This window comes from Mustela lutreola, chromosome 7 (genome assembly GCF_030435805.1).
Source record: "Mustela lutreola isolate mMusLut2 chromosome 7, mMusLut2.pri, whole genome shotgun sequence".
Classification (NCBI taxonomy): Eukaryota; Metazoa; Chordata; class Mammalia; order Carnivora; family Mustelidae; genus Mustela; species Mustela lutreola.
This window is the reverse complement of record NC_081296.1, coordinates 35,794,359-35,808,225: the sequence shown is the minus strand read 5'-3', so window position 1 is coordinate 35,808,225 and position 13,867 is coordinate 35,794,359. Positions and strand designations below refer to the sequence as shown.

Sequence of the window (13,867 nt, the reverse complement as noted above, 5' to 3'; positions counted from 1 at the left end):
CAACAAACTACAAAAACATTTCCTTCTGGTTCTGGTACCTTGCCTATGAGATTTGCCTTTCTGACGGTCCTGGGTTTTCCTACTGAAGACCTTGTAGGCCTCAGTCTTCTGATACTGCTCCAGTTCCTTCATGTAACGCTCCTTATCTCTGTCTGCTTCATCAAGGTAGCGCTAGGAAAAGAATTGTGCAATTATTTTCAAGAAATAAATCTTATCTGGGTAAACTATCAGTGAACTCCTTGAAGACAACAGAGGACAACTGGAACATGGAAAGAAAGTATTTAAGGGATTAGGTTTAAGGAGAATAAAGAAATCATATGGGTAGAATAAAATATAATCTCTCAATTATAAAAGAAATAGGTGATTGTGATTCTTTAGACACAGTTCCTACCTCTGAAGAGAACAGAGTGAAAGAGTGGACAGCACCTCCTATGCAGTATTCTTAATGAAGACAAGATCATTCTCATAAAATATTCACAAGAAGATATTACAGCTATTCCTCTAATCTACACATGGCCACTAGAGTCCTCAAGAGGACTGAAGGCCATACAGGCACACTTAGTCTTCCCAGGAGAAAGGATGGAATATTACTTTGTTTCTCTATCCCCAACCCATTCGGAGAATGATCTCATACATCAATTGGCCTTTTAAGAGCCAGAAGAGTGGAGTACTAAAATCGGGGGACACAAAGAACATAAAAAGGAATGACCTCATCCTATGGACCTAAAATGGACTATTTATGAGAGAGCCTATATCTACACACTTTGTGTTATTAATTATTTAAACAAATTCATTGATCTACTAGGATAATTTTGTTTAGTGCCTTGTCCTTTTCATTCATCAATTAGATTTAAGAAATAAAATATAAAAAGTGCCTTTAAATGGACACAAACTTGAGACAGATATGTTAAAAAACCTCATCTTACACAAAAACCAGATGGAGGGGACACCCAAATGGCCAAATCTGGGAAAACTTAAGTACTCAAACACTGAAGTAGAGTAATAAAATTATAAGCCAATGGGAAAAAAGAAATATACTCATACCAACAATAAATAAGTCACAAATACATAAATGTGGGCAGGGCGGGGAGGAAAAGGGTGCCTACCTAGGTTAGAATGCCAAGCACCAACTGGTAAATACAGAGGGAGTGTTGGAGTTGGAAAATTATTGTTCTGCAAACCTCATGGTAAAGATTAAATCCAGCAAAAGTCATTAATGGAGGCTAAATCTAGGGGGAAATCTGATATGGAACAGACTATTTGCACGTTCTTAAAATGTCTCTCCACAGATGGCTTATTAATTATAACGGCGAATAAAAAACTTTATCAAGTGAGCAAAATCAACATTACCAATGAGGAATAAAAGGACACTGTGCTTGAACATGTGATCCCTGGAGAAGGACACAGCACCTCCTATGCAGTATTCTAAGAATGCATAATCTCAATTGGATCATAAGGAAACATTAGACAAGTAAAAAATGAGGAATGTTCGGTTAGAAGTAAACAAAAATGAGGCGGAGGAAGAGGTAGGGATTGCATTCTTAAAAAAAGATCAGTGTCAAAAAACAGAAAAAAAATATCAGACAAAGAAAGGCTGTAGAACATTCCAGATTAAAGGGCTCCAGAGATCTGACTCCTAATTACTATTGTGTTAAAATAAAATCGTAAAGTTGATAACGAAACTACAGTTGTGTAAGAGAATATGCCTATTTTTGGGAAACACACATTAAAATATTTACAGATACACGGCCATGAATTATGTAATTTACCCTCATATGATTTCAAAAAGTGTGTGTGTGTGTGTGTGTGTGAGTGCAAGAGCATGCAGGTGTAAGCATGTGTGTCAGTGGTAAAGAGCATGAGCATACAGGCACGTGTCAGTGAGTGAAAGAGAGTGCACACTTGTGAACATGAGCACACGTACACATGAAGCTTGCCCAGGAGGGTGTGAGTGCACATATAAATGAAGAAATGGGGTACAGTGTGTTAACTACAGATGAATGTGGGTAAAAGGATATTTGGGTATTCTTTGTTCCATATTCCATGCTTGTAACTCTGCATATTGAATTTTTTTCAAGATAAAAAGTTAAAAACAAAAAACCCTTGCCCTACCTACCTAATGGTGGTTATCTCTGGAAAGGACTACTGTTACTTTTGCTTTTTTCTTTATGTACTTCTGTAACATCTAAAAAAATTTTAAATAATGAACATGTACTAATTTTGAAATTAAGAAATTAAAAGAAAAGAGTAATCAGCTATGTACAGCTCAGGATCCCTTTATGCATTACAGCTGAAACAAGGGATGATATGCATTGCTTTCTATTTCCTTGCTCCCACAAAGAGCTTCAAGTTGCAACTTAATATAATCTCCTTGAAATGTTCTGATTTTAGTTAATTCCCGAGAGTATTTTTCAGTTTGGTTTTAGTCTGTTTGGAATCCTTTTTAAAGAGTATGAGACATAAAAGAAATACAGATATCTGGTAGATGCTGCAAATGCTGGGAACTTTTAACCCCAAGCCACCCCCAAAATCATTACAATCACTCCACTTTTGTGGCATTTCAACTAATTTGTGGCTATCTTGTCCTTAATTTCTCTGAACTCTCTAACAAATGGATTTGTTTCAGTCTGGCAATAGTGTTAGTTTCTGTCTTAGAAAACAAAGAATTGAAATAGTTCTTGGTTTATTTTTCATAGTAGGCTAAATCTGCCAGGACTCTAGTTAAAAGAATTTAAACAAGAATCTTATGTGAACAGCAGAATTTTATCAAATGACCTTCTTTCCCATTTAACTCATGAGTTTTTTTTTTTTTTTTAAGATTTTATTTATTTATTTGACAGAGAAAGGAAGAGCAAGAGAAGGAACACAAGCAGGGAGGAGTGGGAGAGGGAGAAGCAGGCTTCCTGCCTAGCAGGGAGCCAGATGTAGGCTCGATCCCAGGACCTTGGGATCATGACCTGAGCCAAAGGCAAACGCTTAACGACTGAGCAACCCAGGTGTCCCGACTTTACATTTAATTCAGTGGAATAAATTATATTGATAGATCTCTTAATTCTGTAATACTGAATCATTTTTTACACAATTCTTATATGAATTCTCAGCACATAAATCATATAAAAGCAGAGCTGCTTTTGGTTAGTGGGGGTCGGGAGGTGGAGCTCTTAGAGTCCCTCCAGCTTGTACCCCTGCAGCAGACCCTGAAACCATGTAAAAACCACGTGCTAGAGAAGAGAACTATGGTGAATCGTGCTATTCTGTTCTCCTAGACTCTGTTACAAAACTGAAGAAACAACCATCCAACCACTTTGCTTTTCTGAAGGAAGCTGTCTTCGAGGTAAAATCAAAACCAAGCAAAGGATCAGGAATAGGAATAATTGCCTGTTTTTCCTCAGGAGGCAGTTTACTCCATTCATTGCCTAACATCCTTGTGATTTCTGGAAATGGGACTTCTGGTCTCTTTGCACGAAGCTGTTCTCGACGCTCGTTCATGAACCGAACATAGCCTGTAAGGGGGGATTTGGGTGCATTGCTGTCTCGAAGAGGTTTCTTCCTCTTTCTTCCTTTGGACCAACCTCCTCGTTTACTTCTTTGCTATAAGACAAAATAAAAAACCAAAAACCAAATTACAAAGCTGCCCAAGTAATACCACAGTAAAGCAAATGAACAGAACAGGACACGAGTTGCATTTTCCTACTATTAAGAGACTGGATATTCAAAGCTCTCCAGATTTGTCATAGGCACAAATGACTGCCATGCAGTCTTCAAGAAGGAATTCCAGATAGTTCACTTGTACACCTTTTTATGTACCGCACTACGAACTGTTACATTAAGGGCTAATCCCAACTGATGAGAATAAGGGGTACCATGATCATATAAGCTTCAGCCTTCATATGCACTTAACAAGTCCAGACTCCTGACAGGAGACTATTCTAAATGAGAAATGTAGCACATACATAGCACTGTGCCAGAGAAACAGATGCTGTCATGGTAGAACAGAACAAGATGTCACAAGCACTGGGCAGACAAAGAGACATGTTGTAGTACAGGGATTAAAAATCATTCGTGAAGGATGTTTTTCACTGATTTCATTCAAAGACCAGTTCATATCCCACAGCAGATAACATGTAGCTTTTTAAATTAATAGCTAAGTCTCAGAAAAATTTCATCAATATATCCAACATGAACACTTAGTTCTTTTGCTTTGATGACCTGCTCCTCGGAATATTTATTTCGTAAGGTCAGAGGTCTTTATATGTTATTAATTAAACCAAAAGATGAGGTTACCTCAAATGGTTTAAAGAAAGGTCTGAGGGGGGCACCTAGGTGGCTCAGTGGGTTAAAGCCTCTGCCTTCAGCTCAGGTCATGATCCCAGGGTTCTGGGATCCAGCCCTGAGTCAGGCTCTCTGCTCAGCAGGGAGCCTTCTTTCCCCTCTCTCTCTGCCTGCCTCTCTGCCTACTTGTAATCTCTCTATCTCTCTGTCAAATAAATAAAATCTTAAAAAAGAAAGAAAGAAAGAAAGAAAGAAAGGTCTGAGGTCCCACTGATGTTTTACCACAGGCCTTTTAATGAGATGCAAACTACATCACATTTCTGCTTCATAATTTTACAAATACAACAGCCTATCAGTTAATAGTTTTATGGATCCAAGAATTCTTATTTCAGATGAGAGAAAGATAAGCAAATTGGGACAAAAACATCTAAATATTAATTACAGGACCGTATTCTTCAAAATATATACAAAATGGTGCAATAACTCACCATTGGGCAAGTGGTGTATCTGGTATCAGCATTTTTTTTTAAACGATTTTATTTATTTATTTGACAGAGAGAATCACAGGTAGGCAGAGAGGCAGGCAGAGAGAGACGGGGAAGCAGGCTCCCCGCTGAGCAGAGTGCCTGATGTGGGGCTCGATCCCAGGACCCTAAGGATCATGACCTGAGTCGAAGGCAGAGGCTTAACCCACTGAGCCACCCAAGTGCCCCTGGTATCAACTTTTTTTCCCATTTTTGCCTTATAAACTTAGTCACATTAAAGCTACTAAGGATTTTAAGACTTCTTCTTTAAAAGATTTTATTTATTTGACAGACAGATAGAGAGAGAGCACAGGTAGGCAGAGCGGCAGGCAGAGGGAAAGGGAGGAAGCAGGCTCTCCACTGAGCAGGAAGCCCTATGTGGGGCTTGATCCCAGGAGCTGAAAGCAGCCGCTTAACCGACTGGTGCTCCAAGGATTTTTAAGACATTTAAGAAGCTTTAAGCATTCATTATAATCTTTAAGGATTCCAACATGAAAAAAAGCTCACTTAGAATAAGACTAAAAAAAGATGCTTTAAAACATGGACGATGTAATCAATCATTTGTGAGGAAGGTCGATGAAAGCCCAAAAAGGGCATGACTGATGCTCCCTCCCCCACCTTTGAACCTCATAAATTTGGACAGACGCCCTCTAGGGGAAGGTGAATGGCCTGGTAAGTGGTGTGAATCCTTTTCAGTACATAGAACTCCACACTGTAGGGCTTGGTGTGCAATATGTGGCCTTGAACAAGGGCATGGGGACTTCTTCTCATGTGTCACTTACTTAAATCATTCATTCATTCAACAAGCATTTGTTGAGCATGTAATATGATGTAGGTGTAAATTTATTAAGTAGGGGGAAAAGAGTCTACTTGTCTCCATGTCATTAAAACCATGAATACGGTTTTATATGAAACCACTAGCACGGTTCAATGAAGAAAATTCTGCAGAACGTAAGAAGGCCAGAGGATGAACACTCCGATCAATTCCCTAGCCGACTGCTCCTTTGGAAACTTCAGAGACTGGTAACAGGAAGCAATGCCACAGCTTACCTCATCTTCATGCCTCTGTTCAGTGCCTTCTGTTGTATTTGAAACCTCATTCTGAAGCAGCTGACCCTGGGAGAGATCCTCCACAAATTCTGGATTGTTGGTGGATGACGTGGCCCCGCTACTGTATGGAACCTCTGGGTGGGTTAACCTTAAGAATAACAGGCAGATATGCAATGCTTCAGTTATCAACGGCATCAAAAATTCCTATTTACCATGGTTCAAGACACATTTCCCTGCCAGCAGAAGCAGAAGCCAGCTTTAATTCCCCCACTTGTGTAACTGTAAACAATGTCTCCAGCACAGTTACAGAGCATTCAAAAAATAGTTTCAGTGCTTAACTGAAATAGATGTCAAAGAAGATAGGCTAAAAAGTATTTGCTAAATTTGAAGACCTGAAGGTTTCTGGCAATTTTAGGGACTATAGTTTTAGTGGAATTATGGGAATAAAAGCCAGATTATAGTGGGCTGAGAAATTAATGAAAGCAGCTACAGACTGGCCTGAAGTGAAAGAAATTATAATTTTCTGAGCCTTTCTAGAAAATATAATAGATGATTTGAAGAAGGAGTTTCCAACATTTTTAAGGTCTTTGAGATCCTATGAAAAAGGCTAAGAGGGGTGCCTGGGTGGCTCAGAGGGTTAAGACTCTGCCTTCAGCTCAGGTCATGGTCCCAGGGTCCTGGGATCGAGCCCCACATTGGGATCTCTGCTCAGTAGGGAGCCTGCTTCTCCTTCTCTCTGTCTGCTACTCTGCCTATTTGTGGTCTCTCTCTGTCAAATAAATGAATAAAATCTCAAAAAATAAAAATTTAAAAAAAAAAAGGCTAAGAGAATCTATGAACTCAATGCCAATCATGTTCTCTGAAAAGAGGTGCCATCAGATACCCAGTTTGACATTGGTAGCTGTGTTTTCCAGATACTTCAATCATTTGTGATGTCTTTGGCAACTTGTTCTCTCACTGTCATTCTCATTTCAATGGTGCCATCAACATTTTCGTTACTAATTCTTGTACACTCTTATTTCAGTAAAATATGAGAATGAGGTTTGGAAATGCATACCAATCCTATGAACCCTGACTGAAATGAACAGGAACCAGAGGGGAGTGGTCACACGCACCAAATGCCTTAGAGATGGCAAGTTGGATAAAGACTGAAGAAAAAAAAAAGGTTCTTTTGTTCCTATGAATGAACTGGCATGCTCTTAGTTAAAGCCAACAGGCCTTCCGTTTGTGCTATGGACCCCACAGTGTCTAGCCTACTCAAGGACAGGTTTTTAACGATCCTGCCCTTTTTGACATTACCAATTCTTCCCAGTCTATTGGGATCAGCCTAATCAGCCTACAAATGTGGCATTTTGACTCTTATTTCAAAACAAAACAAAGTGAAACAAAAAGTACTCTCTTGATCCCACCTCATTTTTCTCCTTTCCTTTACAGAATTATTTATACAGGCAGTCCCCAATTTAAGACTGTTTGATTTATGACTTTTCAAGTTTAGGATGTTATGAAGGTAAAATATATTCAGTGGACACCACACCTGGACTTTTGAATTTAATCTTTTCCTAGGCTTAGTGATATGCGGTGTGACACTCTTTCCCAATGCTACCCAGCAGTAGGGAGCCTTAGCTCCCCGTCAGCCCTGCAATCACCAGGGTAAATGACCGATACCCTTCTGGACACATACAACCACTCTTCCTTCACTTTCAGTACAACAGTCCACAAATTATGAGATGGTCAGTGCTTTATTATACAATCAGCTTTGCGTTAGATGATCTCACCCAACTGTGGCTACTTCGGAGCATGGTTAAGGTAGGCTGGGCTGAGCTACCGTGTTTGGTAGGTTAGGTGGTATTAAGTACATTTCTGCATGCAACCCCATGGTAACTGAGGAAGATCTGTGCCCTGAAAAGAACTGTTGACATGTATTGACTCCAGTTCTCTTCTTTCATTCTCTCTCTCTCTCTTTTTAAAAAGATTTTATTTATTTGACAGAGAGAGACACAGCGAGAGAGGGAACACAAGTAGGGGGAGTGGGAGAGGAAGAAGCAGGCTTCCTGCTGAGCAGAGAGCCCAATGTGGGGCTCGATACCAGGACTCTGGGATCATGACCTGAGCCAAAGGCAGACACTTAACGACTGAGCCACCCAGGCGCCCCTTTCATTCTCTCTTAAACCTAACCCAAAGGAGATCTGTGCTTACAACTCTTACCAAGGTCACCAATGCCATCTGTGCTAAATTCAGTGTCATTTCTCAGCCTTCATCTTATCTGATCTTCCAGAAGTTTCTGACACTTCCCACCTCTTGAAATATGTTTACTTGGTTTCCGAGACCATGCACTCCTCTAGTTTTTCTACTACCTTTTTAGCTACTCCCTTCAGTCTTCTTTGTTGACTCTTCCTCTTCTAACTGGCTTCTAAATGCTAATGCTCAGGCATTAGATCTCTTCTCTTTTCTGTCTACATAGTGCTCATTTCTTTGGTGATCTCAACCAGTCTCCTGGTTTTAAATATGAGGTATATGCTGATGATTCCCATGTTTCTTTTTCTGGTCTAGACTCCCCTAACCTCAAAGCCCTATATCAAGTGGTCTATTTGACATCTCTACCTGGATATCTAACAAGCAACTCAAATTTAAAATCTCCAAAACTGGGGCACCTGGGTGGTTCAGTTGTTTAAGTGTCTGACTCTTGATTGGGCTCAGGTCATGATCTCCAACCCTGTGTTGGGCTTGGTACTCAGGGGGTGTGTGTTTGAGAGTCTTTCCCTCTGTCCCTCCCCTGATTCGTGCTCTTTTTCTCTCTCTCTCAAAATAAATAAATAAATGTTTAAAATTTCCCAAACTGAGCTCCTGCTCAGCTTCCTCCATGGAAGTTAATGGCAATTCCATCCCTTTGGTCACTTAGGCCAAGAGCTTGGAGTTGTCTTTGACTGCTTTTTTCTCTCCTTTCACATCTCATCTGGTTTTTCAGGCAAATCTTACTGGGTTTATCTTTAAAATATATGTAGAATTCTATATTTGTCACCAAGCCCCATTCCCATGATCATTGCAACTCTCTCCACTGACGCTTCGCCCCTACTATTCCACCAAAAAGACATGTCAAAGTCACTAGTGATGCTCTTTAAGTCATCATCTCTCACTTGAATTATTTCAGGAGCTTAACTCATCTCCTTGCTTCAGCCCCTGTTCCCGTCACTCTATTTTCAGTTTAACAGCCACAGGGATCTCATTAAGAAGTAAGCTGGATCATATCATTCTACTCAAAATCATCCAATGCTTTCCCACCTTACTTGGAGTGCCAGTTAAAGTGCTTACTCTGACTTATAAGAACCTACATGATCTAGACTGCAGCTATTCAAAGTATGGGCCTCACAACAGCAGTACTGACATTGCCTGGGAACTTACTAGAGTGTAAAACCTCTCGCCCTCAGACTTTCTGACTCAGAAAGTGCTGATGGAGCCCTCGGTTACCCTTCCTTTGGGGTATTCTGCTCCAGCCACACTGGCCTCCTGACTGTTTCTAATAGGTAGAAACACTCTTAACTCAGGGAGTTTTGCACTTACTCCTCCCTCTACCTCAAATAATCTTCCCCAGAGAACTGCATGCTAGCTACCTTACTTCTTTCAGGTCTTTATTGAATCCACTTTTAAAGACTTCCTGGGGCCATCTTATCTAAAACCACCCCAAAGACTTCCTATCCCTCTTCCCTGCTTTATTTGTTAATCCATAGTTCTTAAGAACATAGTATGTATTTTACTTACTTATCCTGTTTATTGCCTGATGTCCCTAGTAGTATTTAAGCTCTACAGGGCTGGTATTTTTATCTGCTTTGGTCATTGCTTAGTATCCAGTGCCTAGAACAGTGTCTGGCACAGAGAAGACACTCAGAAAATTTTTCTTGAATAAATTGAATTTAGCAACTTCGGAAAGTCTAAAAGAGCAGTTTTATCTGAATAGTAAGGTCAGAAGGCAAATATTAATGAGGAAAGAAGTAAATGTGAGGGAAGGAAACAGAAATACAAAGTGTAGTCTATTTTTAAAGAGCTCTACAGAGTACTAAAATAATTAATCGTAGAGATTAACTAGCACCTCAATCTATCAATCTATATTTCTTCCATGGCCAATAACTTCTAAATAGAAAAGATAAAAATTCAAGTGGAACAGAGATTTTCAAGGGAAGAGGGACTATTAGCCTTTTTTTATATTCTTTTACATATTTGTCCAAAAATACCAAAGAAAGGAGATTGGCGGGGAAGAAAAGGGAACAGAAGTTACTCAGAGCTTGCAGGCATCTTGAATAAAAGAGCCATATTACAAAATCTGATCTAAAAAAACAATCTGACCTTTGGGGGGAAAATCATTCCAACATCTGTGGCAATTCAAACAGAAAATGAACTTGATTTTCAAACCGAGCCCCGTGGCAGGTATTCACTTAATGGTGACTACGTAATTCTCTTAACTGGGGGAACTGATGATGTTTCCTAGGTCCACATACCCGCTGTTCCAGTTCACAGGAACCAGAGCACTGCAGGTGATGGCTGAATGCAGATAACAGAGCAGCTTACAGTGGCTCTCACTCTCTTTGCAAAGCATAACAAACATACCTTCTATTTTTATCATATAAAATGTTTTCTTCAGGACCTCACACATTGTCAGAAGCTCTGGTTTGAAGCTTAGGCCGAGAGGTCCAGGGTCCCAAAGCAGCTGCTTACCCAGTTGTAGCCAGATCATTACTCTCCTTGGAGCCATCTTCATCTGCAAAAAGGGGTGGCAGGGTGGAGCTAGTCATCAAGGTTTCCATCTCTCTAAAAGGAAGAGAGGATAAGAAAATAATGATATTGCCTTAATTACTTCCAGTTGAAGTTCCATTAATTTAAGCGCCAGCCTTCCCTAAACTTATCACACCAGCAGCAGAATAGAAACTGACCTCGATATTTATTTTCTTGACTTGGACATGACAATTTAAACTCTGGTTAATGAGCTCTTGACTTTGGTCTTACCGAAGGACCAGACTAAAAAGAGTTAGATTTTAATAAATGGGACACAGTTTGGAAATTCCTTTCTGTTCAAGCAGAGTATCTTCAAAAGCATTCTTCATTTTCTGTAAAAACTGTTAAGCAGAATAACTCAGAAGCAGTGCGTCCCTGAACAAGTTATTCAGTGTCTTTGAGATACAGTTTTACCAGCTTAGACACAGACGAAATTGCTGACTTGACCCACAGGGTTACTGTGAGGATTAAGCTGAAAGAGCTTCATAAACAGAGAAAGGCTAAGATCCTAAGTACTTTGAGTATTATTATATAAAGCAAGGTATTGTTATTACAGCATTACCGGGTCTCGGTCCCAGATGAATCATCCTTAGATTAAATGGTAACAAACTGAGCCCTCCGAAAGGAAATAATGATGCAGAGGAAGTGGAGGCTGGAAGGCATACTGATGTGGTGCAGAGTCAAAGCAACCACACTTCCAGGTCAGAAATAAGCTCCGTATCCCCATGATGACCAACGGAAATAGCATGCACCTGGGTACAGGAAACTACTGAGCTTAATGGAAGGAAACCAAATAAATCACAAGAACCTGAGGTTATCAGACTGAAAGGATAAAAGGACAGAGTCACAAAGAGAGTCATTTCATTTAGCATATCACTACAAAGAGATTTTTTCCTTTCAAGGCTCACCACGAGGGCTTCACCCCACAGCTACAGGCAGTGACCTCCCATTCATCATGAAAGTGATAGTCAAACAAAACATTCAATAGTGACCCCAAACAGTAGCCACTTAAATGGAACTGGGAACCACTCAAGGAAAAGAGTACCTCAATCAAACGGGGAGAACTGAGAAGCAAATTATGAGGATTCATTTAGGAGCTCCCCCAGCAGTTATTTCAGGGGCTGCTGCTAAGGAGACCGAATGAAACCGCAGTGAAGGGGAAGGCACAGCAGCCCACGCAGAGCTAGGTGGGATTCAGCCCACGGAGGAGGAAACACCAAGACGCAGATGACGCCGCACCAAATTCTAAAGGTTGAGTACAGTCATTTTCTTCCAAAATGGTAACACTGACGGCTTACCTCTTATTCTTACTTATCTTCTTGTTTTTCCTCCTAAATTTGTTAGTTAGCAGACCAAGGTTCCTACACAGCTTACTGCACCCCCCCCCCCCAAAAAAAAAAACAAAAAAAACCCCCGCATCTGTGGGTCCCTTACCCACTGCGGTGGGTAGAGCCTGGTAAGCAGAGAGAGGAACTTCAGACTCAATCAGTTTCTTCCACGTGCAGGGATGCTTGCTCAATTCCTTCAAGGCAGGGGAGCTTACGAGGGGCTCTAACACGTACGGCAAAATTCCATTCGGGATGTTTTCTAGAATAATCCTGATGTAAGTGCACTTCATTTTAATTTAATTTTAACTCACATTATGCGCATAGCAGATTAGAGCCTGGGCTTTAAGGACTGCTAATGTCGCCTTACCCTGATATTCATCTTATCAAAAACCCCACTAATCAATTAGATGCCATACAGTCTAATTGTAAACCTCAAGCAAACATTCAAATAGCCAGATATTTACTCCCAAACTTTGTAAGGAAGGACTCAGTTAGCTGGCTTCTTTTTAAACATCTTTCCTAACTGTAAATGGTCTTTCAAGACATTTAAGATTTAGCATCTGAAGCTTCTGGCATCCATCATACCTCAAAGGCAATATATTATCTGGCAGGGGCTGAATGAAGGGTCTTGTCATTCACTCTGCCAACATGACCCTCTCAGGATGCTGCCCAGTTATCTTCAGTCATTGTTGATACTGGGAAGCAGCTGGACAACACAACCTTAGCAACATATAAACAGATCATATAAACAAAGGAAGCTGAGAGAACACAAGTTTCTTGCCCTTTTTTTTTTCTTAAGTTGTTTTTATGCAACCCATGTGGCTTCAGATATACTTTCTCTAGTGTTACTTAGTAGTCAGGTCCTTAAGAAATGAGTAATAAAGTGGGTGGAGGGTTAAGGGGCCAAGATCAACAAAAGAAGGAAATAAGGAAAAAGTCTGGTGAAACCCAAAGGCCTCTAAACTAGTCCAATAAGTTGGAAAAGAAAACGATTCCCAAGAACATGGCTGGGTTCCTGCAAGAATCTGCTTTCATATGGTCCATGAGGGGGTGATTCAAAGGGAATCACGGCTACTAAGCCACTGACTGCCAAAAAGCCTTTCGGTGTAGCATCTGTGTCTGATAGTGTCCCAGTACAGAGGTCACACTGAACTTTGAAATTCTATGTGAAGCACTTAAGAAATGTAATGAATGCTGCTCTGGAAGGGGAAAGAAGAGAAATATGCACAAAGTCAAAGCAATATACAAATCTGGTTTTCCACTGCAGTTTACATAAGTAAGCATAACACACAGATGTTTCCTTGCAGATGGGACCTCCCAGTGAAGGCTTCTACCTGGAGGCATCAAAAAAGAGCATTACTTTGGGGCTTACACTTTGAACGAGGGTCTAGACTGTAGCTCTGAAAATCCCAAAATACCCTCGAACACTAGCCACTCACTGAAAAAAAAAAAAGAAAAAAGAAAGATATATAAAACATGGTGCCAATTTAAGATATTTTAATGACAATAATAAAAATTATAATGACAATTATAGTAAGTACACTAGATATTTATTGGGCAATCAACACATTTTCTCCCTGTAGTAAATATGGAGCACCAAATCATATTCAGAACACTGCATGGTCAACAGAGGTGGAGTTTAAAATGTTCCTCAACTAAGATTTTCCTAGTAACCCTTCCCAACAAGAGGGATGATCTCAACAATGAGACTACATTATTCCAAATGTGTTGGACAGTTGCTGGAAGCCTAATTTGTACTTAGGTTTTCTGGGGTTGGCTATTTTCAAGTGCCCTTTCCTTACTTTTGTATGTTAATCTCACTTCATTAAGTTCTTTCATGGAGAGACACTATATTCCCTCCTCATCACATACCTCAGAGTTGAGAGGAGAGATTCTGCCCTCATTTTCCACACTAAAAGCCTTATGTAA

At 40.2% G+C, this 13,867-nt stretch overlaps 1 protein-coding gene across 6 annotated transcripts in view; it reads right to left on the bottom strand.

Annotated features, from left to right (window-relative positions):
• The window catches only part of HMG20A (high mobility group 20A), a 90,057-nt gene that overhangs the window by 27,533 nt on the left and 48,657 nt on the right, over positions 1-13,867 (bottom strand). For 5 of the 6 annotated variants that reach the window (XM_059180310.1, XM_059180305.1, XM_059180309.1 and 2 more), the window contains exons 2-5: positions 10,554-10,646; positions 5,847-5,994; positions 3,379-3,591; positions 39-171 (exon numbers count right to left, since the gene is read on the bottom strand). In XM_059180310.1, coding sequence (XP_059036293.1) covers positions 39-171; positions 3,379-3,591; positions 5,847-5,994; positions 10,554-10,642 — 583 coding nt within the window. In that variant the 5' untranslated portion in view covers positions 10,643-10,646. Of the gene's footprint in view, positions 1-38; positions 172-3,378; positions 3,592-5,846; positions 5,995-10,553; positions 10,647-11,908; positions 11,947-13,867 lie in introns of those variants that run through there. The other variant, XM_059180307.1, reaches the window with a different exon arrangement.